General features: G+C 32.4%; 1 protein-coding gene across 1 annotated transcript; it reads left to right on the plus strand.

Moving 5' to 3' along the window:
• The first annotated feature begins 109 nt into the window (after positions 1-109).
• Positions 110-27,239, plus strand: LOC129220782 (protein cycle-like). The gene is made up of 2 exons (XM_054855211.1): positions 110-213; positions 25,369-27,239. The coding sequence occupies exon 2, from the start codon at positions 25,416-25,418 to the stop codon at positions 27,237-27,239; it is 1,824 nt and encodes a 607-aa protein (XP_054711186.1). The 5' UTR covers positions 110-213; positions 25,369-25,415.
• Positions 27,240-27,346: the final 107 nt, after the last annotated feature.

Here is a 27,346-nt window from a genome sequence, read left to right on the forward strand (position 1 = left end):
GTATGATATAATCGAATGCATCAATATTCTTCGCTTATCTTACACAATAAAATGCGGTGTTTTATATCATTGAATGTTTTTTCCTCTTACATTTATTTACTAGACTGGAGTTGATGTGTAGATTGTTTGTCCTGTGATCAGATGTATTTAGCGTGTATGTATATAAACGCTCACAAAGTAACCATTTTCAGGATGTTTTTATATTCTTAAAAGGTATGTTGATTATTGTCGTAATTAATTTAACTTCTTATTAATAATTTGTAAATGCTCTCCAAATGATTTGATTCTGTTATTACTCACATCGCTGTAAGTTTCCACTTTGATTCATTGAAGCTCTTTTTTTTTTAGAATAATAAAACCACAAAACTCGCCAATGAATAAGAATTTAAAAAAGTTTTCCGTTGAGATCCATAAAATTTCATGGTCATGCTTGTATTAAATTTGTGAAGAAGTATTATTTAGAATTGCAACTGCATGTGTCGGTACTTATATTCTCATGTACGCCATTTTTTAATACACAAAAATCATTGCACAGAATGTGGTTCACGAAATGAAGAAAAACGTTATTCAAGGCACCATTTCTATGCCCTTACAAATCAAACTTTCTAAAGCCATTACCAGATCTAGGGGGAGAAAACCCAGGCCTTTCTCTGGGTGGTAATTTGAGGGGGGGGGGGGTTAATTCACCTTATTTACTAGACTGGAGTTGATTCTGGGGTAATTCACTGTGTTTTTTCTTTGAAACTTGATACAAAAACTTGAAGGATAATAGGTAAGGCGATAGTTTGAAGTGTTTGCTCTATCTTGAGAAAATCGAAGATACCTAAAGCCTCTGGCAGTAACCAAAGCAGTGGTTCTCAGCCCGGGAAGAGGAGGGGGAGACTTCCCTAACAGGCATCTAGACGAATTTTTTAGGGAGGTGTGAGTGTATAAATGATGAAATTAACCAAAATTTATTTAACTTTGCAGTAACATGTGAGTACTAAATTGTTACAAGTATTTAATTTATTTTTTGTACATGCATTTACTTTTGAAAGTATACATTTGCGTATTCTTTCGTACATTTAAAGTGACAGGTATAACTGTAAACCGTGAACTGTAAAATTCCGAATTATGCAAATGTTCTGTACTTATAAGGTAAAAAAACTAGGTGTTATTTTTTTTTTCAGAAGGTTATGTCATTAAGTTTATCAGCTACAAAGCTCGTAGCCATGAAATTTATGATGTTGTACTTAAGAAACGATTTGCTTTTAAATATATATCTCCTGATCTCAACAGATGGAAAAGTTTGCAAAGTATTTAGTTAGCATGGTGGATGAAAGTTATAACTGCTATTAGCAGAAATATATTCTACATAAATAACAATGTCGGCCCTCTGTTTAATGTTATTGTGTGAAATTTACTTGATTTTCGCTTAAAAACTAGCTTCAGTTATCCTATTTAACAAAAGGAAATAAAAAGCCTTTTTTTTTTCAAATTAAGTAATAAAGATTTGGCAGATAATTACTTTTTTTTAGAAATAATCAGTGTGACACAGTATTATATTCAACTTGGGTACACAACTTAGGTATTAACGCCCACCACAGTTACAGATTTGGCGGTCTTTATAATATTTGGCAGTTTTCCTTTGTTGCCAAAACGAGGCAACAAGGAATCCAAATGATGACTGTGTGCGCGCGCTAACAACAAATGCACCAAACAATTGCTCTTTCAGAGCATTAGGGCAACTTCTGCTGCAGTGGCGTTAATACGTAAGTTCCAAATTATGAAATGAAGTGCAAATATATGCATAAAAATGTGACATCCCTGCCAATTGATTGAGCGTGGAAAAGAAAAAAAAACCTCCCAGTGGCTCCACGATAGGGTTTTGAGGGTCACCCCCAGGAACTTTGGTTTTAATACATATTGCCAATCCTAATGTAACAGTTTACCCATTTGAACTTTTGACCAAACCCGTCGTCCCCCAGTTGCTAAGTTCTGGCTACTCGAGTGCTTGTCTTGAAGTTGAAAATTGTTTAAATCTTCTCAGAACTGAAAGGTTTACACCTATACGTGTATAGGTACGAGTTACAGGTATGAATATTTACAATTTATTAGACACCAAGCAGGGGTCTGGCCAGAAGAAATTTGGGTCCGTTAATGGACCCTTCACAAAAGTCGATTAACCGAAACGAACCTTTCACAAAATCCCAATTAACCAAAACGGACCCTTCACAAAATTCTGATAAACAAAAACGGATCTTTCAGAAATTGTTTATTGAAAGAGCAAATCTGAAATAAAAACAACGCATATTTGCTGCATATTTCCCGTGTATAAAAACAATAATTTTCGGAACCTTTTTAAAGTTAAATTAGAGGGATGGGCTTATACAAAATCTGCTAGTTTCTAAGCACTTTGCCTCCTAAGCACTTTTCTCCCCACTCATGATTTAATAAACAATAATAATATGTATCAGCAAAATGAACTTAGAACTGCAAAGGGATAGTAGGGGTGAGGAAAAATACGATCGTTTCAGATAGGGTTACCAACTTCAAAATTATCGCCACTTAGCGTCTGGAGTTAAACCTTTATAGTGACTTGATTAGAAAATATTCTCACCAGCTTGGCAATATTTACGTTTCTGCGGTACAACTGTTATTTTGGTAGAAAATTATATGGTTTTTGATTTTTTGATGCTAACAAGAATGATTAACTTTAAATTAACTCTTTTATTCACCGTTTTTTTCTTTAGATGCCTACATTTTGAAAAGTGCAATCTTTTTACATCCGATAAGAGAATCATATCGGATGTAAAAAGATCAGCTTGAAAAAGGGGATTATCTTGAAAATGGGGATTAGCTTGAGAAACGTAAAAATCATTCATCCTTTTTTCAAGTTAGCTTTGCTTCATTAGGATACAAATAAATGAAAAGTCTCTTAATTTTTATTACAATGCTTATTTCAAGTTTTTAAAGCAAAATTTTATTTTCTAGTATGAGTCAAAAAGTAAAATGTTGAATCGATGGTTTAATTTAATTTTTGCTTCAATTGTGTCAATAGATATTAATAATATGCTTATCATAGGCCTCTAAAATGCAATTCAAAACTGATTTTATCAAAAATATTTCTTTTACAAACTGATTGTATGCTATTAATGCCATCACTTTGAGGATTGTGATCTCTTTTGCATCCACTATGGGATGGGATTTTTTAAATTTTTAATGTTTACTACGCTTTGTTAAGAGGTAAACAAATAAAATATCTTTTTATTTTTATTAAAATCACGGAATTTATAAGTTTTAAACGAAATTCTGTGCTTTTTCAGTGTTTAGACCATAAAGTTAAATGCTGAACCCCCCTGCCTGAATTTTATTATTTTTAGAATAATTTAACACAATGTGGAATGGTACATAAATATTGATACTTGAGTTGTGCCCATCTCCCAAAGAGTGATGTCCCTTTCCCCCTCCCCTCAAATACTATTTTGCAAAACAATCAATAATGATATTCTCAACAGAAAAGTGGAAAACACTCAACTTTATGTTTCAATGATGCAAAATTTGATTTTTCTTTGATTTTTCATAAAATTATTTGATTTTTCACAAAAAACAAACCTTGTGAAAAATCCTGGAGAGACCCCTGCCAAGATATTTGCATAAAATATCTACAAAGTGACAGTTGAGCAGCAGCAGAGGAATGAATTGACTGTTAGAGCTGGAGCTGTTTGTCTCGTTCGCATTCTCCTTCCCACACTTGTTTGGAGTCTGCCTGGCTTGGGTAAATGGTGCGCCACCTAGTGGGCATTGGTAAGGCTGATAAAAACTTTTTGAGATTAGGATCAAAATAAATAAGAATCTTGTTTCAATATGAAGTACAGTGAAACTTTGGTAAGTCGAACTTCAATACAACGAGCCAAATTATACTTCAATAAGTGGAAGTGAATATTTATTCCCGTCTAACTGAATGAGGGATTAATGTTATTTATTTTGGATAAGCCAAATTTTGTTTACATATATATATATATATATATAGTCGAAATATTTGATAAGTCGAATATTATCTCATGATAGTCCTCAAAGTTTCCTTGTTAACGTAAATACAAAGTCGAAATCTTTTCATTTCTTTTTTTCTTCTCTTCAAAATTATGGACAAAAAGAAAGAAATTGACGCCATTGCATTATTGCATCAAAAGGCGTTTAGACAAAGTGGATCAAATAAATCCCTGAAGCCAGCACATAATTTGAAAAGTTTTTTTTTCTTTTGGTTTTAAATTATTGTTTACTACATTTCCCTCCATGGTAAAGAAAAACCTGCTCATGGGGAAATGGAAGCTTTGATTTGCTGTAGCCCGAAAATGGGATTTAAAAAATGATGGAGGAAGCTAATGTTTGTTGTGCCGTTTGATTGATTCCTGAAATTTTAATATCAAACTTTAAAATAGACTAAGAGAATATTCAAAATTTAAGCTACTAATAAAACATTGACTTTATTCGATTGTAGCGTAACAAAGAAGAGGGAAATTTCATTGAAGTTTGATGTGTCTCTTAATTTTTCAACAATTTCAAAAAATCGAAAAAACGTTTCGATTGTCGGTGCTCTCTCTTTGATACTTTAAAAGTTGCCAAGGACTTTAATGAAAGAACAAATTTCTGCTTAAAGCAATGTTTGATAGCAGAGCTTTTTTTTTTTTTTTTAATGTTTTTTCCCTGCTAAGTAAAAATTGTTACGTCCAACCTAAAGTTATAAAGTTGTTTTCCAACTAGTGATGTGGTTCGGGTAAATACTCTGGGTAGGCAAATATTTTTTGACTCTTTACCCAAGGCCTAGGTAAATACCCAAAACTGGGTATTTTACAAAAAAAAAAAAAGCAAAAAGTGAATGAAATTTTTTTTGAAAATCTAAATATGAAATAATTGGTAAAACTGATACACACGTATGTATTACACTGTTTATAATATTTTTTATTGAAAGACTTGAAGAAATTATGAAAGAAACATATCGTGAACCTAAGAATCTTTCTTTTCACTATTATAATTGGAGAAGATGTTTGCTTTTTACTTTTTGTTTAATGGCTTTTTGTATCTGAAATTTGGCTATCAACATTCATTAGGCATATCCAACAAATTTAATGTGAAAATCATATTAGATTGCTAAGTTGTTTCCCACAATAATTCTTTAATTATGTGATCAAAATGCACTTTTTGGGCAAAGTTTCATTGTTTTTTGTATACGGTTGATTATACAAGGTGTACTCCAAAAGTAATGCGATAGTTTTTTCCTGGCCGCTTTTATTGGTTGAAGTATAATTGAACTACTTGGTTTAAGGGGATATCATACGAGAGAAATTACAGGATATCGCAACCGCAATAGCAACCGTAACGCTATCTGGAACTGGTTTTTCTACTCACTTCCACAAATGATTGCTCCAAAATTCTCGTGTGCTATGGAAATTCGCAGTAGCTCGTATAGGGGCAAATTTTTCCTCCGCTAGAAAAAAATTGCCTTTAATTCTGGGCAAGTTACGAAGGAACCAATCTGGGCGCTGGGATTTCGTGACGTCAGGCAGCGTCACTGGAAAATACTTTTGCAATCGTGGCGACAGAAATGTGGGAATTCCTTTTTATTGTTCTATTTATTTTATGTTTCAAAAATTTTCAGTTACACTTAAAAAAACGGGATGAGCGACATTTAACCTTTGGTTTTGCATCTGATTTTGAATTTAAATTGCTACTTATATGTTAGTTAACATCAGTGCGATTTTTATGCATTTCTTAATTTATATTGGTGCTTTTCGTTTCATTGGGTTTTTGAAAATTGTTTTGCACAAATGTTACAATGGGGTCGTTTCCAAAATTTTAAACGTATTTTTTTCTGAAAGAGCATGCTTAAAAACATAGGATCTGACCATTTTTTAAACAATTTGTTTTTGTTTAATATTTTTAAAAAAATTAATTAAATCGTTGCGCTTTCATTGTTTATATTTCTGTCGTGTGACGTCACAAATGATGAAATGTCATTTCGTGTTGCCATTCACAGAGCAAAATATTTAATTCGCATCTTTACTCACGTGTATTGGCAACGATAGGGTTGATAGCAAGCGTAGAGTGCAATTTTAATTCGCTTCTTGATTATCATAACGTGGAAACGTGGTGAAAGATGCTGCAAAGTGCATCATTTTTGGCGTCATCAAGACCATGCCTTGTTTGAAAAATCGGTCATTTAAAAAAATTAATTAAAAAATAACAGTTGGGAAAATGAAAGTATTTTCTGGGTCCAAATTATTATTATTATTTTTTTTTTTTGCTTATTCTATCAATTTTAGTGACTAGAAGTACTACTTTTGACTGGAGGAAACCACCCCATTCTGATACTTGAACAATTACAGTAAATTTTTTCCTTGAAAAAGTTAAGTGAAAATTCCTTTTTAAAAATCATAGCATTGAAGCTGTACTTTTTTTTTTTAATTCAAGCTGATGGGTACATACAGTATGTTACATTTAAAAATACTTGAAATGTAGGGGAATGTAAGGCAAAGTGAAATGGTGAATTATTTACTCTACTTTTAGCGCCAACTATTTAGTAATATTTTGACTGTGTAGTAACACGTGTACTTTATTTCAGAAGGAATTTCTAATTTGTTCATTTTGAAAAAAGTAAGTTAACTAAAAGTAAGTACACTTTGCCCCACATTCCCCTACAGTGTTTTTAAAATTTATTACTTTGATAATAATATTCATTATATTAGTTTTTTATAATAAAATGAAATTTCCATCATACTATACAGATTGGTGTATAGTAGCATGTAGGGCAAACATCTATTGTACAATAGAAATCTAGAATATTATGAAAAGTTTTAATTTTCCCAACTTTTTAACGTTACTAGGCAAGATTCTGATTGTGTTAAACTGTTTTGCAGCTCAAATTATGAGAGTTCAGTCTGCAATCCCAGTTATTTATGCGTAGCATATTTAACTGAAATTTTAATGATTTTATTAATCGACTAAAAGAATGTTTTTAAAAAGTTTCAAAATTGTACATTAAATAATACTGGCTTTTTGCGCTTCATCGTTTCATCACATTTTTTTAATGCGTCATTTTATTTTTAAATGTCTGGAACTATTTTAATAAACTCGGCCACACATTTTCCTGTGTGCAATATGAATATAGTGGTATTATATTTGTGTAGGTTAAAGAGTTAGCAAATCCAATAAACTCGAAGTTTAAAAAAATAACTATGAAAGACCTATTGATCAGAGATTGCTGGCTTTTTTTTTTTTTTTTTTGAATTTTTCATGTTTGTTTTTAGTTATGAAATTAGGTATAATTAGTTAGAGTTAAATTTTTTTCTTACCTGTCAATAAGCGACTAATAATTCCTATCTAAAATTAAGATTTTGTTTAGTAGTTATGGGAAAAATAAGCCTAGAGAAGTCATATATTCTGTATGCCTTCTTTAAATGTAACAAGAGTATCACTTTAAATCAAACATTCAATTAATAGTAATAAAATTTTTCTGTTTTTCTGAAATTTTCACTATAAGTTCTACAAATTAATGTTAAAACTCAAATATAAATTTAACAGGAGGAGCTTGGACGACTGCATGAAATAATAATTGATGCTCTAGCCATGGGCGCCCATATGCAAAGTTGCAAGGGGGGGGGGGAGGGCTCAAATATTTTCCTCGTGGTTTAGATGAATATTTTCCACGTGGAAACTGATTTCAGGACAGATTTGAGTCATTAAAATTTGACATTTTTAATTACTTATTCATTAATGGCTGGAGAATTTTTTTTTTTTACATTTTTTGCAAAGAAAAAAGTACCAAAAACAAGGAAGTTCTAATTTCAAAGGGGGGCTCAAGCTCCCCCCCCCCCGTTGCCCCCCCTATATGGGTGCCCTTGGCTCTAGCTCTGAAATCATTGCCATTGATCATTTCCCCCCTTTTTTTTGCCATCTTTTGACAAATCCACATACAATTAAAGCTGCAAGAGCTGCATGAAGTATTTGATTACTAATTTCATCCATAAGTGTCAAATTAACGCGACGCAGTGTGATAACCAAATGCGGAATTGACGAAAAGCGATGAACAAGCGCAAGCACATGGATATAAGCTAAAAAATGGTAGCCCCCGTTGTGAACAAATCGAGCAACCGTCCGCGCGCAACCAGTGGTAACCCTGTAGGCAACTTCCCGCCCGAAAAACCAGTTCCAGATAGCATTGACGGTTTCTATTGCGGTTGCGATGTCCCGTAATTTCTCTCGTGTGATATCCCCTTTAGGTGAGGGGGGGGGGCGCCTAAGGTTTTCCTGAAAGCTAGTCTGAGGGTTCTCTGAGCTGTGGAAGTGGCCGGACATAAGTTAATGTTAAGAGCCAGTTTTTATAAGAATCGGGCAGAAATAGGGTGTTCGGATATACACCCTTTTTTGATTTTGCTCAAATTTTTATGGTGGATTCTTTTAAAGATTTTAGAAGACTCATACTTTTTCTTTTCCTCCAAAAAAATTTTTGGGGACCTGTAAAAATTCGTAAAGTGGAGCCCGGCGTAGATGTTTTTTCCAAATCAGCGTTTTTTAAAATGCAATTATTTCTGTGTACTAAGCATCAGACAAAAAAAAAAATATTGTGTTCATAATGTGAATTTAGTACCTAAATTGAGATATATCATACATTTTGTGGCTGACCTTCAGTGCAGCCTTTCAGGGGTCGGCAAACTTTATCGAAAAAAAATGAAAAAGTGCCATGTTTGAGGCCCCCTGGTTCCCTGAATTCAGGCTCATCCATGGTTTTTGTACATAATTTGTGTAAGAATATATATAGATTATTCAGTACCTTCATTAGTTCATGGCTCATCCTCTGTGGTGCTAAAAAATGGCAGTTTTTGTACCGAAAAATGCTCAGAAATGCACTTTTCATAATCCTATATCTCAGTGCACCGAGGGTCAGTGTAGAGCTGGATTCCTGCATTTCAAACTAGAGTATGTGTACTTTCACAAACAAGTGACAGAACTGTGGGCAAATTCTTTTAAAAACACATATTTCAAAACAGTAAAATGAACTATTCAGTTTTCAATTCAGTCAACATATCCAGGTTTTAACTTTCCTCCTGGGACTTCCATATACTATTTAAAAAAACTAGTATGATCAAAAACTTACCATAAAATAGTTATAAACTTGCAAATGGACTGATTATTCTTTCTAGCATACTTTATAATATGATAACTTTAAGAAAAGTGAAAGAAAAACATCAAAATATGATTAAACAGGGGTGGCGACAGATCAGGGAGATCAGGGAAAAGTCAGGGAACTTTATTAATCAGGGAAAAGTCAGGGAAATATCAGGGGAATTTTGAAAAAATAACAAAAAATCAGGGAAAATTTATTTTATGAAGGAAAAAAATTTTTTTTTTGCTTTACAAAATTAAGTATTTTAATTCCCTACGCATTTTCCGCCAATTATCTGCTCAAAAAAAGTAAAATTAATGAGGTGTGATTATACACTGCCGCATATTTGTGCATTTTTTTCCCTCAACGTCAAAGTATTGAATCTTACTTATTCCCCACAGGATGAACTTCCTAAGATTGTTTCTGTGTCTGTTAGGTTGTTTATTTTACCTAGCTTAAAATTTCCTTTTACGCTTTCAATGCTACGTAAAATAAACAACCATACAGGCAAAGAGGAAGCCTTCATTAATGCCTTAGCTCCTTTGCCTTTATTCCATTGTCTCAAAGTAATTAGCATACTGTAATCAGAATTTCAAGAAGAAATCTTTGGTTTTTGAATTAATACTATAAAAGCTTAAAAATTATTACTTCTTCCTGTTTTTAATTTGATTGATAAAATTGAACTTTCAATAAAAAAAACTTTGTTTTTTGCCGTTATATTATTTGTTATCACCGCAGATTATAAAGGTTTTCTTTTCTTCGGACATAAGTGATTCTTTTATTTTATAACCAAGTTGTATTCTTCTTTTATATATTTTGAAATTAACTAATTGCTTTTTTATTTCTTTTTTCCTCCTTGCATTTCAAAGTTGTTTGTTACAAAAGCGATGTAAGATTTTTTTTCATTACATACTGAAATCATTTGAAATAGAGTTAACTAAGTAACTTAAGTAAATATCTTTATTTTTTTATTGTTAAAATGCTGTATTCATTCATTAAAATCTATGTTCTTGATTAGTGAAAAGCTCCATATGAATGGATGTCAAATGGTTTCATCTGTTTTGCATAAATATGTCAATTAGTTATATAAGAATAACTACATTACTTCTATTATTTCACTATTGCTTGTTATTCTTGCAACAATTATTATACTGTTTGAAAATTTAGTTCAAAATAATTTCAATTACTTTTTAGTTCTATCATAAATACACATATGTTTTTAAGAGTGATTTTAATAGTTTCTTAAAATTCTTATGCTAAGTGGTTTCTGGAAGTAAAGTTTTTTTTTTTAATTCTCTATAATCTTTCCATTGTAGAAAAATTTAATATTCTATTTTGTAGGGTTTTTTTCCCCCCAAAAAAATGACTTAATATGTTTTTTTTAACCATTTTATTAAAAAAATTTTGAAAAAAAAAAATAGAACCGACTTCAAAATTGCTCTAAAAAGTGAAAAATAATTTTATTCTTTAAACACCATCGATAATACTTTTAAACATAATTTTTGAAGTTGGCGCAAAAAACGATTGATAAAATCATTCACAGCCATAACTCAACTACAAGTATAAATTTAACCAGGTCCAGTTTCTTCACTACCACATGCATTACGCATTGATGACAGCATAATTGAGTAACGATATAAATGTTTCGTTCCTAACTTTGGATGATTTTTTGATAAAAATATGAACGAAGCATGGTTACAATGGATTTCACTTTTTGTTTTTGCGCCAACTTCAAAAATTATGTTTAAAAGTATTATCGATGGTGTTTAAAGAATAAAATTATTTTTCACTTTTTAGAGCAATTTTGAAGTCGGTTCTATTTTTTTTTTTCAAAATTTTTTTATTTCATTCTTTTTAGTGTAAATGTAGATATTTCAGTAAAAGTAAGAAGTTACCTAGTAAGAAGTTCGGCTCTATATCACTGTATTGCTTTAGAAAAGCCTTTATTCAAAATTATCATTACAATTAATGTTACTGTTATATGGCACCAAACTTTTATAACAATGAGTTTCATATTGTCGCGTAGATGAAGATAGCGAAGACAATGTGAAAGCCAAATGAAGCGAATACTCGTTAATCTCAACTCGAGATCTTTATTCTGAACCACGAATGAACGTTACATCTCCTTATATACAACTTGAGAAAGTGCTGGAACTTTCCAGACTTGGAAAGATACAGAAATTAATAGAACATTCGAGAAAATACGGGAAACAGTAGAAACAAAATTTTAACAAAATTCACTTTGTCCTAGTCGGGATTTGAACTTGGGTCGCTCGTGTGGGAGGCGAGAATTCTACCACTGAGCCACAGTTATCCACGGATGAAAAGTGCGAACTTCGCTGCAATATCATTTAATAGGGAAATTGCATAAAATTTACTGTTTTTTGCCCATAACTTTTTTTCTGAAGAACAAATATGGTCAAAGAATGTAATGGGACCTAAGTTGAGCCTTCCACTATCCATTAAAAAAAGAATCATCAAAATCGGTTCACTAGGTGAGACGCTGTGAGTGGACAAACAAAAAAAAAACATACATACGGTATGAACTGATAACCGCCTCCTTTTTGAAGTCGGTTAAAAAGTAGCATTTTTTAAAATATACCTTTAGTTCAACAACTTTACACAACTTAAAACGTTTAAAATACTGCATTTTATACAAACATACAATGGATTTCAAGTAGAGCAAAGAAAGAAAACCATTATCATTGGTAACGTAAATCAGGGAAATTTGGTGAACTTAATCAGGGAAATCAGGGAAAAGTCTGGGAACTTTTTTTCACAGTTCCTGTCGCCACCCTGTTAAAAAAATGTACTTTTTAATGGCTTGTATTTCAGTGTCCTGTGTGTTAGTATAGAACTTGATGACTACATTTCAAACTAGATTGTATGTCTTGTCACAAACAAGTGACATAACTATGGGCAGTGGTTCTGCAGGCTCATAAAATGCACTCCAAGATGAGGAAATTGCATAAGAGTTAACGATGCATTCAGTTAGTTGTACTCAAGTTACAATGTTTTGTCTTGCATTTTTTTACTGTCCCACTAGTCAGTTAGGCAACTATACCCTTGTTTTATAATGTCGTAGCATTGCTTTTATCATAAGTAATAAAATATGACTTAGTTATTGTTTCCTATCATGGTAGTTTAGTGCAGAGAAAATAATTTTTGTCACTATAATGTACAGCCTAAACAAATGTCAACGAACTATGATGTACAGTACAAATGAAAAAAGCTAACTTAATTAAAATAATTAAAAATATACAGCGCAACCTTGATATCTCATATCTCTCGGGACGGTGAAAAATTTCGAGATATCGAGTTTTCGAGTTATCAAGGTTTTTAAAAAAATATACTAGTAACTCTCACATTTACGCACACGTACGCTATATGCATTTATATATGTACTATGGGACCACTTTGAATTACGATAAATAAAGTAGTCTTCAATATTTCACTAGATTTGAAATTTTCTAATTGTCGAAAGCACACAGGATGAGGATTTTGAAATGAACAACAATTTCAACTTGGTTTTTACACCTAAAAATTTAGAAATTCTAATTTTATCTTTAACCAGTAACCTGACATTCAAAAAGTTCTCAGCAGCCATTTTGTAGGAGTTAAAAAAGCTGAAAATGAGGAACGCATTTTTCGTTTTCCCTTGAAAACTGATGGACGAAAAATAGAACCCCTTTCCTCAAAGTGGACAACATGTTCGAGAGAAAGGCACAAAGATTCAAAACTCTGGGGAAAACACTGCACCCCCTTCATGCCAACACCCCCCTATTATCTTGCCCCAATCCCCTATTTACAAAATCTCCAAGAAAAGGGATAAAAAACGTTAAGCAATTGTCTCTGAAACTGGTTTTACTACAAAAATTGGCAAAGAAAAACGACAATTGAAACTTGCTTCTGTGCAAAAATTTCGACATATGAAGGGTTTCGAAAAATAAATTTCGAGATAACCTTGGAAAATACATAGGGGTTTTTATAGAAAATGCTGGGGAAGACTTTTGTTTTTGAGATAAGGAGGTTCAAGATATCAAGGTTTGACTGTGTCTAAAACACCTCCGAAAAAGTGTTACAAATTCCTTACGTTTTTACCTCAATAATAACCGTTTTTTTTCCACTTTGCTTTCAGTTATCTAAGTATACAGAATGTTAGTAAGCATAATCAGTCTATTTGCAAGTCTATAACTCTTTTATGGTAAGTTTTTGATCATACTAGTTTTTTAAATAGTATCTGGAAGTCCCAGGAGCAAAGTTTAAACCCAAATATGTTGATTGAATTGAAAACTAAATAGTCCATTTTACTGTTTTGAAATCTGTACTGTGTTCTTGAAAAGAATTTTCCCATAGTTCTGTCACTTGATTGTGAAAATACACATACTCTAGTTTGAAATGCAGGTAGGTATCCAGTTCTACACTGACCCTCAGTGCTCTGAGATAAAATCTCATGAAAACTGCACATTTTATTTAATAATTTATATATATCACTACACTAAATGCGCACAAAAAATATGGTTGAACCTCAGTGCATGAAACCAGGATGTCTGAAACATGACACATTTTCACTTTCTTTGGCACAGTTTAGCCACCCCTGCCAGGTTCCACTGAAGGTCAGCTGTAAAATTTACGATCTATTTCATTTGAGGCACTAAATATCATGTTGTAATCGGGAAGATTACTTTTGCTGATGCTCCGATACGCAAAGATAATCTTATACATATAAAATCTGAGTATCTATCTATCTATCTATCTATGTCCAAGCTTCTTCTCCCGAACGACAGTGAACTGACCATCGAACCAGGTATCGATGGATTCGTAATCCTCCCGTCTTCATGTTTGGCTATTTAACATAATCCTCCGATAATAATTAGCGGAGATATCAATTAAAAACTATTAATTATGACTCTTAGATTTCAAAATCAAATCCCTATTTTTCGAAGGCTTTCCTCCATTTAAATTATTATTCAGTGCTTCATCTCAACTTTCCGCAACAATGCTTTTATTAAAATGTATGTGAGCGTGAAGAAAATCATTGAGATGAAAGATCTGTTGCCATTTTTTTTCTCGAATATGCTCAGGTAAAATTCTTGTTTTTGTTTTGAGGCTTTTCCTGTAATCAGGGGATTTAAAATGTTTACTTTATGGGGGCTTTCCGCAATCTGCCACAAAATTTCACTGACTTTTTTTTTTTGGTTCAAGCCTGAGTGTTGAACTCGCGTCACTTGACATAACTTTTATTTTCGAGGTGGACCGTGCACGTCGTAAAGTAAATGAGTGATTTACAAGTTATTTGAGTTCTTTGAGGGTTTGTACCTGGAAAAAGGATTGATGTAATTCTTGTACGACCATGTGGATAGAATCCATCCAAATATTTATCTGAGTGGTATGTTGCATTAATAAACACCCGGGCAACGCCGGGTAGTAGACTATTTTATGTAAAAAGCGGATTGTTATTGTGCATAAATATTTCCGATATAGTCTATCAGATGTAATTCAGTTTAACGTGAGTAAAGATTATAGTTGATAATGCATATATTTTCCCCTTTTGTGCTGACTGAAAATGTACTCATAACTCAGGGGTCGAAGTAGTCCTATATATCCTATATTTCCTATATTTTCAAAAAAAGCCTCAGAATCGTCCTATATTTCCTATATTTTTCAAAAATGTCCTATATTTCCTATATTCCCGTTTTATACCAAATATATCTTTTAAAAAGAACTGTAAATAAACTTTCTGACATCGGATTTTTCGCTGAAAGTACGTGCCCAAACGAATTTCAAATTAAAAAACTCAAATGACTAAATTCTGCAACAAGCATCTTCTCTCATTAGCTACAGCAATGTGACGTCACTCTATAGTGGGTGGAGTTTCGAGAACTAGTGCTGGTTTTAGTATAGTATGGTATAGTTGGTTTTAGAATTTTGCATTTGGGAGGGGGTGGGGCAACAGCCGTTTGTTTTGTTTTCCATCATGGTTTTTGTTTTCGTTGGTATATTTTTATCTTCGGTGCATTTTCTGATCGGAATGTTCAAATTTTCTTTTTGCAATCTTTTCTTTTTGTGGAATTTTGGGATCGTGGAATGGTTAGTTCCTTATGATGTTAAAACGTAGTTTGTTGTAATAAATGGAATTATAATGGCGAAATCGCATCGCTTAACAACATTTCGTGTGGAGTTGTTGAACCAGGAGGACATTAGTTCTTCAAATTTTGGTGCATGGTGCACTAAAGGAAAAGATGAGTTTACCGCTTTTTGCCATTTTTGCAACTTTTCAGTGCCCATAAACAATAGTGGATTTTCGCAATTGAGGCAGCATGCTAAAACATTCAAGCATAAAGAAAACTCTGAAAAACGTCAGAAGGATCCTTCCCAAGCTCTGTTTGTTCTTAATACAAAGGGTACAAAGGGGGGGGGGGTGGTAAAGGGTTCAGTTTAGATATAAAATCTAAGAGCAGTGGAATTAGTACTTGGGTCATGAGTGAGCCCTACTAGCAAAATTTCTTGCATCAACCTTGACAGATCTTGATATTATGCTGACGGCGTCAATATTGACGTGTTTCATACTGCATAAAGCTTGCATAAAGATTAAAAAGCAATATTACAATAACAACACGTATGCAACATTGCATTCATCTTAAAATATCAATATTGATATTACCTTACAATAACAACATTGCATACATGTTGACGCCATCAAGATGATATTGATTTCATGCTGTTGCCGTCAAGGTAATTAGTACACAATAGAACAGGTGGGCCTTCGTTGATACTTGCGCATGCGCGCAGTTCTTTCTACCCAGCGTCCCCAGCATTGCTGGCACATCTTCCTGCTTCGACCTTCGATTCAGTCGGTTCAGAAGAGTTGCACGTGGCGTTGCATTCTTTTAGGCTTCGTTAAGTTGGTTGCTTAGTTATTAGTGTGGAATAGTATTGTTTTAGGAAAAGCTTATGAATGACTGATAACTGCGTTTGTTTATTAATATAGTACTAAACAAGTCATATCGCAGACGATGTGCGATCAATGTAGAAATGGCCTAAAATAACTTTTTTCGTCCCTAGACTTTGAAACAAAGGACATGAAGCCCAGAATTTCGTATTTTCACTTCAATCTCACGTAAGATTAATTTTATTCAATGGTTATTTATGTTATTCTTTAAGATAAATTCATATGTTTTGTCCATGGGATATTTTCAATGCTGACATCCATTTGAAAATGAACTTTATTGTATTTATTTATTATTTTGCTATCTTTACTCTTAAATATATGCTATAAAAACTTCCGCAATCATTTATAACTAGGCATTTTATGTCTTTATAATACAATTAGAAGCATGAATTTAAAAAATAAGTCAAGTATTACACAAAACGAAGAAACTTTCATTTTTTTTAATTAAATTGCGAGTACTATTAATACCTTTATATGAATTTCCGATCAGATGTCAGCTTTAAGAAAATATTCTCAGGCTAGAAAACTATCTTGAAGAATAACAGAAATAATTAAAGAATGAAATTTAATTCTCGAGTTTATAAAGTGAAAATAATACAGATAAATAAATGGATAAAACACCTTGCAAACGTACCGATTTCATACTGTCATGTCAATGTATCCTGACATTTTCCTGTCATATCAATACGTATGCAATATTACAAAAGCAAGATCATCTTGCCTAGACCTTGATTTCATGCTGTCATGACAACATCTTGATATTATCCTGTCATATCAATACGTATGCAAGATTACAAAAGTAAGATCATCTTGCCTAGACCTTGATTTCATGCTGTCATGACAACATCTTGATATTATCCTGTCATATCAATACGTATGCAATATTACAAAAGCAGCCTACCTTGATATTTTCCTGATATTATGCTGCATACACCTTGTCAGTCAATATTGTGGCAGCCTGCTGACAGCATAAAGGGAGTAACATAACAACATTGAAGCAGCATTAATGCAAGATGATTTTTCTTGCATGTCAACCTTTATGCAATACTGAGGCAAGATATTTTGCTTACTGGGAGGACGAAAAAATAAAAATTATCTTTGTTCAAATTTTGGTTAGTTATTTAGTCTGTAAAGTACACTTTTTTCAAAAATTATTCTTTCAACTACAGGAAAGTCATTATAGATGTAAGGTATTTCGTTTGAAGTTTTTTTAAACAAAATCATTGATAAGAATAACTGAATAATATATGATATGTATTATTTCTTTTTTCATAGCAAAAATATTCATATAATGTGTCCTATATTTGTCCTATATTTTTTGTGGAAAATGTCCTATATGTGACAAGTCGGTCACTTCTACCCCTGATAACTTGTATCATTGATAACGATTATTAACGTTGATGAGGTGTTTTGGCAAAAATATGTTTTACTGGTGTTTTGCAAACCTTGCTTTACGCGCATTTATTTATTCCTTAACGCGTTAGAAACTAGTGTCAGTGTACTACAAAAGCATCAACTGGACTGCTCTTACATTTTTTAGGTAGCCCGTGCAACGCCGGGCACGCAGCTAGTTGAATATTAAAAAATGTCGATTTGATAAAAATTCTAAGTTGGGCCAACTTTCGGAATTTTTGTGGGTCACAAAAAATTTTTTTGGAAGAAAAGAAAAAAAAAAATTGTCTTCTAAAACCATTCAAAGAAAGCACTGTAAAATTTTTAGCGAAATCAAAAATGGCATGTATCTGACCTGCCTGACTCTTATAAAAACTGGCTCTTAACCTCTGCGCATCGACCATGCCACGGGAAAAATGGTACGCAATTAAGTTTTGTTACTTAACCAACAAAATCTCTTGAGGAGGCTAACAAAATGATTCGTGAGGCTTACGGGGACTCCTCTCTGTCCTATTCACAAGTTTTGAGGTGGTAAAGACCTCCAAAGAGGACCGGGAAGAGTTTCAAGATGAACAACGCTCTGGGTGGCCGTCAACCAGCACTGGCAACACAATGGCTCATGTTCCTCAATTGTTTGACTTTGACCCTTGATTGACTATCAAGAAGGTTGCAAATGAACTAAACATGTCGTCTACTGCTGTGTTTTGCATTACTCAAGATTTAGCGATGAGAAAAGTGTGAGGCAAGTTCGTGCCAAAGCACCTTGCCATAATGTGCTGCGAATCCGCAAGTTCTTAGCTAAACACCAAGCGAAAACGCTGTTTCAGCCCCCTATAGTCCTGACGTCGCCCCGGCAGTCTTCTTTTTGTTCTCTCGGATTAAGGCAGGCATGAAGTGAACCGATTTTTCATTCCTAGAAGAGATCCAATCAGCCGTGACGAAGACCTTAGAGGAGGTCCCCAAAAACGCTTTTCAGGGCACTTACCAGTCATGGCAGAGACGATGGAAGAAATGTGCAGAAGCCCAAGGACATTACTTTGAAGAATTTTAAATGTTTGAGCAAATCTGTTCAATAAATTACTTTAAAAAAAAAATTGCACTACTTTTGTATTAGACCCTGTATATATACATAGTGGAATATATACAGAAAAGTATTTTAGTTGAATATAAATTTTTGAAATAAATCCCCAGGTAAATACCCATTTTGGGTATTTACCTGGGTATATATCCAAATAATACCTGGGTATTTTGCATCACTATTTCCAACCTATTCAAACTCTTGAATTTGTAGCATCATACTATACATTAACTATGTCAAGTATATATTGTCGCCTCAGAACAACAGTGAGACATCTAATCCCAGGTATAACAGTAAGATATCCTACTGTTGCTTTAAGGTGACGATACATTATTCTATCACTTTTTTTGATCATTTTATAAATTTAATGAGTGTTAGTGCAATTTTTGGATTTAAGAATGAGTTCCTGGGGGGCAGTATTTTTTTTTCTTTATCATCTTTAAATACCTTTATGCTTCTGTCTGTTTCCTGTGATATATAAGGCTAGGTATGCTTTTACTTTTTTGTGTGTCTTTTTTATCAACCTGTTGTATGCTGACCCTTTTGAAATGACCCTAAGATGGGAACTGGTATCAAGAGAGTGACTCAGGGCTCCCTTTAAAGTGGGATATAGGATATCTCCAATTTTAGTATCTTAGGAAATTTTGTAAAATGCATATAAAATTCTGCATTTTGAAGCATTATAAGGAGTAATTGTGGAGCAAAAATAGAGAAATAATATATTTTTTCAAGTTATGCTTTGTAATGTAAGTTAATGCTTTAAAGGAAATGGCATAGAGTAAGAAAATAAGTATAACTAACAAGAGAGTAACTTACTGCCCATTTAAACAATTCATGATTCATACACTTGATAAAAAATAAAATTGGAACACACTTTGCTTAGGAGTTTCAAGGACTTATCTAATTTGTTTCAATGATGCTACAACAACTAAAATTATTTAAGGCACCTCATTTGCATTTTTCAGTCTCTGAAACTGGGTACTAGAGTGTACAGTTTTGAAATAGGGGGAGGTGGGGTACGTTGGACCGTGGGGCACGTTGCACCTATCTCAATTATTTTAATACTGTTAATATTTTTTATTTTATTTCATGACCAACAAATAGCACCTATGGTCCTACAAATCAAATAATGAAGTCACATGGTACAGTTATATTGAACAAATTTTATCCCAGAAAGTTTTATTTCAGCAGTCCTGAGTAATTCTCAGAAAACTGTAACTTTTTTTTTTCCTTTTAATGGTTTTCATCAAGATTGCGGGGGGGAAAAATTGAACTCCTTCCTAAAAGTAAGTTCTTTTAGTTCTCAATAATTGGCATTTTTTTCATTTTTTTGTCAAAAAGAAAAAAATTATGACATCACTTCTGCATACCAAAAAGGTGGCGTAGGTTAAGCCACTCTTTGTGGAGCACGTTGGAAGACCAACCTACCCCACATAATTTAAAACTTTATTTTTTCTCTTAAATCTCAATAATTATAACAATATTCTAAGTGTTTGTATGTTATACATTCATTTCATTTCATGTTACACATGTTTTTAAACAATAATGATGATAAACTTAGGGGGAGGGGGATATATTTTATAATTATTTAACAAAAATTTTACTAAATTAATTTCACCAAAAGATTCATTTCATATCTGCACTTTTTTACAATTTATATTTTCAAATATACTTCTAGATTTTTGCAGACAAATTGTTTTCTAAGAGTAAAATATGCAATACATGCAATAATGAAATTCCTGAAAAATTGATAATATGTTTTGGTAATGTTTAACGTGCAGGGAAAGGCTTTATTGTGTGACAAGGTTGAACTTGATCGGGTAACTTAACTGTTTTACTGGTAAGACTGTGTCATTTCAGGGAAATGAAGAAACAAAAAAATGGTCAACACACAATGACCGCTACCTACTACAGTTTAGGGTTAATCCACTGGAGTTAGGGTTACAATTTCAACTATTAAAATATCACCAAACAGGCAATGACTTTGTTAAATGTAGAGGCAATTTTCACCCGTCATACCTTGACGGGCGATTTTCTAGCTTGTTAAAATAATGGTCAATTATTTTAAGTATTGCAACTGAATGCATAGCTCCTTTAGCCTATGTTTTCATTTATATACTTGCCCAAATGGTTTTCAGTCCAAATTAGTTATTTTAGACACATTTTCGGCCCCCAAGTGACAGCTTTACTATTTGTATTTCATGTTCGGTTATTTTTTTTATTTTCTCCCATCAGAAAAGCAAACTGCTATCCTCTTCCTCCCCCCCCCCAAAAAAAAATACTGCCCATGTGTCAGTGGTGGTATTTTTTCTGTATAACTATGTTTTCGTATTCAAAAAAACGAATTTTTGATAACTCGAGTTTTTTTTTGCATTCCCTGTAACTTCGACTTATCAACTGTAGTTTGTTTTTAATGAATTTTCTTTGTTAGTGCAAGATTTTATTAACACTCTGTGGATCACATTGTTTATCAGAACATTTTCAAATAAACAAAAAATCAATACTCACCCTGATGATTTTTCATGAATTTGTTTTCCTTTTTGCATAAAGTGGTGTTTTTTTGTTTTTTTTTAAATTCATTTTGTTAAATAAGAAATGTTTTAAATTAGAAGTAATAGGGCAATTCCACTGTTACGGACATAACAATCACAGACTTTAAATACACATAATTTCAAATTGGTTTCATAAAAGGATACAATTTTTTTATCTGTGTATAGTTTGATGTTATTTATGCTATCAAAAATTTGGGAGCAGATTGCTTGATTACTAAAAGTAACAAAAAATAAATAAATAAATAAAATAAAATAAAACTGCCTGTTACGGATGTAACTCAGAATACAGGAAAATGTATACATTGTCATACAAATGCCAATATTCCTGTGAATTATTCATAAATTTCTAAACTTTTCTTTGAAATACTTCTTCTATAGATTTCAAGCTTTCTAAAACCATAAAGTTTTCATGGATATTGTTTGTAAAATTTATGATAGAAATTAAAATATTTGTCACGGACGTAACAAAAAAGTGTTACGGACGTATTGCATCTGATATGCTAATTGCACAAAGCAAATAAAAGCTTATATATACAAATAATTTTTGTTAAGAGTCTAAAGTGGTCTAAATTAAGTCTAATGTGTCTAAATTAGGGGTCTCCAAACTTTTTCACTCGCAGTCCACATTGTATATTTTTGGAGGCGAGATGGGCCAGTCCAGCAATATTTTAGCTCAGATGGTGTATTTAGCACTACCCCACCCCTCTTCACCCATGCATAGTGCTTTTTTTTTTTTAAATTAAGCGTGCAGCGGTGGTTTTTGAAAATTTGTGGGCTTTCTTCTAAGTTGCTATATTTCCTTATACCTATTCTCTGTTAGCTAAATTAAATTATATTTTATGTGCCCGTAAATCTCTAATAATATAACAATAGGGAGTTTTGTAAAATTTAGAATAGTTCAGGAAACTGAAATAAAATTATTCTTTGTCACAAAATAAAGTCAAGTTTTTATAGTTAGGGTGTTTATAACAAGGTTAATGAGTGAGTGATACAAGACAAAGTTATTGCAATGTACTACAAATTTATTTTATTGAATTTATGACAAGTAAAAACTTTGAAATAAATGAGAACACAACATGTTTAAAGCTTAAAAAAAAATTAAAAGTTTAAAAAATTAATGAGAAGATTACATTTGTTTACCACTTAAAATTTCAATCCATTCAGGGACAAACTTCATAGTTCCGATCATTGAGAGTGATTTTAAATGTTTGTCTGATAAAGAAATTCTATACTTAGATTCAACATACTTTAAATTTGAAAATGTCTGTTCATATTTGTAAGTTGATGCAAAAAGTAAAAACATAGCTCTAGCATAGTATCGCACACAGGAATTTTTCAAGGGGAGGGTCCAAGGTCGAAAGCCTCATTCTCATATCATACCCCAAAACGCCGTCAATTTCAAACATACTGACTTGATTATATCGATTCTCGAGAACGAAAAACAGTAGAAAATAAACTATTGATTAAAAAAATTAGCATTATTTAATGTAATATACTCAAATAAAAAAACCAGAAAGCAAAATAATTTACGGTTTTACTTTTCTCATAATTAAAAAATGGATTCAAGTTCGGAAAATCTCATTTTAATCTGTAATTACAAAACATGATTATTACAGTGTATTTATTTATAATCCTGCTTCTTATAGGAAAAGTGCACAACTCTTTTAAAAATCTTTTAACATTAGGATTTTACTTTTTCACTTATTAGAACTGAAATCATTGTTACCTTTGTTTGAAATTAATCTACGTACTAAATACATAGAATCGTAATCAATCGGGAAAAAAAAGCAATACCTATGGGAGGGGTCCGGACCCCCTGGACCCCTCCCTTGTGTGCGCCACTGCTCTAGCATGAATTTATAAGAGTCTTTTTCTGATAGAGAACTGTAAAATGAAGCACATGTTTTCCCTGGGGCCAGGAAATGCCCAATGCCAGGAGTCTAACGGGAGAATATGGCGTGGAGAAAAGAGATTTGTAATTAAAAATAATATCTCAATTATCTTTCCAACTAGGCTGTCTCTGTTCCGGAAAAAAAAAAGTTTGTAAGTTTCCCGCGAACCAGACAAAATCTGTTCGCGGGCCGTAGGTTGGAGAGCCCTGGTCTTGATTAACATATTATTTTGACCCTTTAAGTTATACCTTAAAAGTTTTCAAAGATTTGGGGAGGTAGGGAGCAGCCCCCTTTGCATATACCACTGTGTAAATAAATATAAAAAAAAAATTGGTGCGTTATAAGAAGTAAAATTGTCCAAGGGGAAATTAAGCAAAAGAAATGTGTGAAATTATTCAGTTACAAATAAATTTCTCAAATTTTCACCATGGACATGGCGGGGGGGGGGGGGGGAGAGGTGTTTCTATAAGCCTAACCTTTGTTAAGTTGTTTTTCTTCCTTGAATCTGCGAGCTTTTGGGATACTTTTACAGCTTGAGAATTTCTGATGATTTTCTCTATCTCTCACCAAACAAATTAACTGGTCAATTTCTTTTAAAGCTTCAATACATTTTGGTCAACATTTGCCTAAGTAAATCTTAATCTTGCTTTAAAAGTAGATGTGCTTTATCTGAGGATCAGATGTAGCTAGTTTAATATTTAGTACTTTTAATTCTAGTCTAGTTATGTTTTTAAATTTAAGTTTTAAAACTAGAAAATATTCAATTTATCAATGAAACAGTAATCTAAATATTATTTTTTGTGGAGAGTAAATGACAATTAAGTAACTCAGTAACTTTGGTTTAAACTATTAAACAACATGACAAATTCTTCTCTCTAAGTTAATTTCAATAAAGATGTAATATCAATTTGGCTGTGCTGTCAGAATGATAGTATTTTGAAGAGAAAAAACAATGATTAATGTATGTAACATAAATTTGAAAAAAAAAAAAAAAAAAAAAGAAAAAAAAACCTTATTAATGAAAATTAAGCAAAAAATGCTTTGGATTTCATCATGTTAAATAGTAAAATCTACTGGAAGAACACATTTTTTTTTTTTTTTTTGTCAAACATATACATATATATATATTTTTACTCTTTAAATAAAATGCATTGATGAAGCAAAGTTTGAGAAATTAAGGAACTTTCTCTCTAGAATACTTTTATGCAAGTTATCAAGCATTAATTGCTAGTGTAGAATTATTAGCACCAGTTGAATTTGTTGCATAATTTGGACGAAAAAAAAATATTACCTTGAGAGGAACACATGTGTATTTCAATAATTAAAAAAATTAAAATTAAAGATCTACTGACATAAATAAAAATATGAAAATCAGAGTATCAGAAGTTTTGTTATGTCCTATTACATGTCATACACTATATTTTCACTGCCCATCCTGTATACTTTTTTTTTTCTATTTACGTAATGTACTGCTTTTTGTTAGGTTAGAAACAAAAAATGTTACGTCTGTAATGCAACTTTTTAAAAAAAACTAAAGAAATTGTAATGTTTTAAACTATGGTAAACAATTGCTCTGATGAATTGCTAAAAGGACAAAAAAGTATTTCTTTAAATTTTGACTTTTTAGGAAGTAATGAAAACTTTTGCTAAAAATTTTTGTTACAGACGTAACATTAAACTTTCATTTTTTTTTAAATTTAAATTACCTGATTTCATTTTACAAAAGAATTAAAATAAATGCATGTTTTTATAGTATCATGTTAATAGTTTAAACTGTATTGCAATTAATTTTGTTTATTTTAATTTTGCAGTTAAAAATAAGCGTTTGAAAATGTGGTATTTTTTTCTGATTGTTATGAAGACTCGAATATCATATTTCCAACTTGGAGAAAAATTTATTCTTTGACTTTTTTTGAAAAATCAATGCAATATTCAAAAAAATACGCATTTTAAGCTTTACAGTGCAACATAACTGCAATATGAAATTTTAGACCTACTGGTTTCATTTTTCATGGAATTGCCCAATAATCAATAAAATAAAAACAATTTTGTGATTTATACTTTTAAACAACGCTCAAGAGATTAATTTATATTTGATATAATTAAATATAAATGTTCAATTAAAATCATGCATGCATGTTATTGTTAAGAAAATTATTAAATCAGGAATTCAAAAAAATATTTTAAATGAGTGCTTAATTCTGGCATTAGATTTAATTAGGTAAATCACTACAACTCAACTTGATTTTATGTTCCAAGCATAAACTGAAATCTGTTATACTACCAATAGTTCTTGAATATATTATTAAAAATCTTTTCTTTTGTTATGATTAGTAACATAATTTTAATTTTTTTTACAGATTAGTATTCACAAAGACTGAATGCTTGAAACTATCACTAAGGCATCATGTCACGGAAAAGACCTCTTTGTGACATCGTGGAGGAATCGGAGCTGGATTATGATCCAAAATTGCCAAGATCAGAGAGTGATGATCAAACCAAGAAGCAAAACCACAGTGAAATTGAAAAAAGAAGAAGGGATAAAATGAATACATACATCACTGAACTATCGTCTTTAGTTCCAATGTGCAATGCCATGTCAAGAAAGCTAGATAAACTGACTGTTCTGAGGATGGCAGTGCAGCACATGAAAACTTTGCGTGGTTCAATCAATTCTTATGCAGAAGGTCTGTATAAACCATCTTTTTTATCCGATGAAGAGCTTAAAAGATTAATTCTCAGAGCTGCTGAAGGTTTTCTTTTTGTTGTAAGTTGTGACCGTGGACGAATGTTGTTTGTTTCCGAGTCAGTCTCTCAAGTGCTCAATTATTCCCAAAATGATCTGTTGGGGCAAAGTTGGTTCGATATTTTGCATCCAAAAGATGTTTCTAAAGTAAAGGAGCAATTATCATCATCTGACTTATCTCCTAAAGAAAGACTGATTGATGCCAAAACTATGATGCCTGTAAAAACAGATATTCCTCAGACTCAAGTTAGGTTATGTCCTGGTGCAAGGCGATCCTTCTTTTGTCGTATGAAATGCAAGGTGTCATCTTCGGTAAAAGAAGAAGCTGATACTACCACTGGCGTTCATAGGAAGAGGAAATCCAGTCATTCTGAGCGAAGATATTGTGTAATACATTGCACGGGGTACCTAAAGTCATGGGCTCCAGCTAATCTTAGCTTAGATGTTGAAAATGATGTTGATAGCGATTGTAATTTAAGTTGTTTAGTTGCTATTGGGCAGATACAGCATTGCTTATCGAATCCTACTCCAAAAGATGGCATTGAATTAAGATCAATGGAGTTTACATCACGTCATGCAATTGATGGAAAGTTTCTCTTTGTTGATCAACGTGCCTTCTTGATGTTTGGTTACTTACCTCAAGAGCTTCAAGGGTCATCTTGCTATGAATATTTTCATCAAGATGACATTATGCCTCTTGCTGAATTTCATAGACAAGTGTTACAAGGTCAAGAAAGATTGACAACCCCATTGTACCGATTTCGCAAAAAGGAAGGAACTTTTGCATTCCTTACCAGTAAGTGGAAAACATTTCGCAACCCTTGGACAAAAGAGTTGGAATATATAATTGCTGTTAATACTTTAGTTCCTATGATGGACACTGGATTAGTCGAAAGCTCAAACAGCATGAGAGATGATCTGCTGAATAGTAACTCTAACAGTTTAGATACTGTTCTGTCATACTTACCTTCAAGTGTAAGTGTTGGAGATTCTGCAAAAATACTGGGGACTAAAGTTGGTGCTGGTAAAATTGGTCGCCAAATTGCCGAAGAAGTGTTAGAGAGACAAAGAGTGCAGGAGGTTATGTATTCAGCAGCAAACCCCTTGCTATGTTCTAATCATTCCATTCCTTCCCCAATGCCTGTACATGGGGGTATACATAGAGACAGAACTTATAGGCATTTCAACTCTAAAAGAGATATAACTGGTTTTGATAACGAACTAGTTTCAAGTTCCCCGTCATCAAATAGTACGTCATCACAGTATGCTCTTCCCATGCATAATCCAATGTCGATGAATGACCATATCGAGCTTCCTGGGATGGATTCTGTTATTGGACGTGATATGCTTCAGGCCTCATATCAAAGTAATAGCAGTGAAGGAAATGACGAAGCTGCAATGGCTGTGATTATGAGTCTCTTAGAAGCTGATGCTGGACTCGGCGGACCTGTAGATTTTAGTGGTTTGCCATGGCCTCTGCCTTAATATGTTAATTATTTTCTGTTTTTTTCTCCTTATTATCAGGGTCCTCCAATGGGATGTCAAAATTTATCTTAACATTTTTGCCAATTTCTACCCAAGATAACTGAAAT

This window comes from Uloborus diversus, chromosome 4 (assembly GCF_026930045.1).
Source record: "Uloborus diversus isolate 005 chromosome 4, Udiv.v.3.1, whole genome shotgun sequence".
NCBI lineage: Eukaryota > Metazoa > Arthropoda > Arachnida > Araneae > Uloboridae > Uloborus > Uloborus diversus.

Bases quoted from the DNA above. Each gene is read 5' to 3' on its own strand.
- LOC129220782 (XM_054855211.1), top strand. From the start codon at position 25,416: ATGTCACGGAAAAGACCTCTTTGTGACATCGTGGAGGAATCGGAGCTG.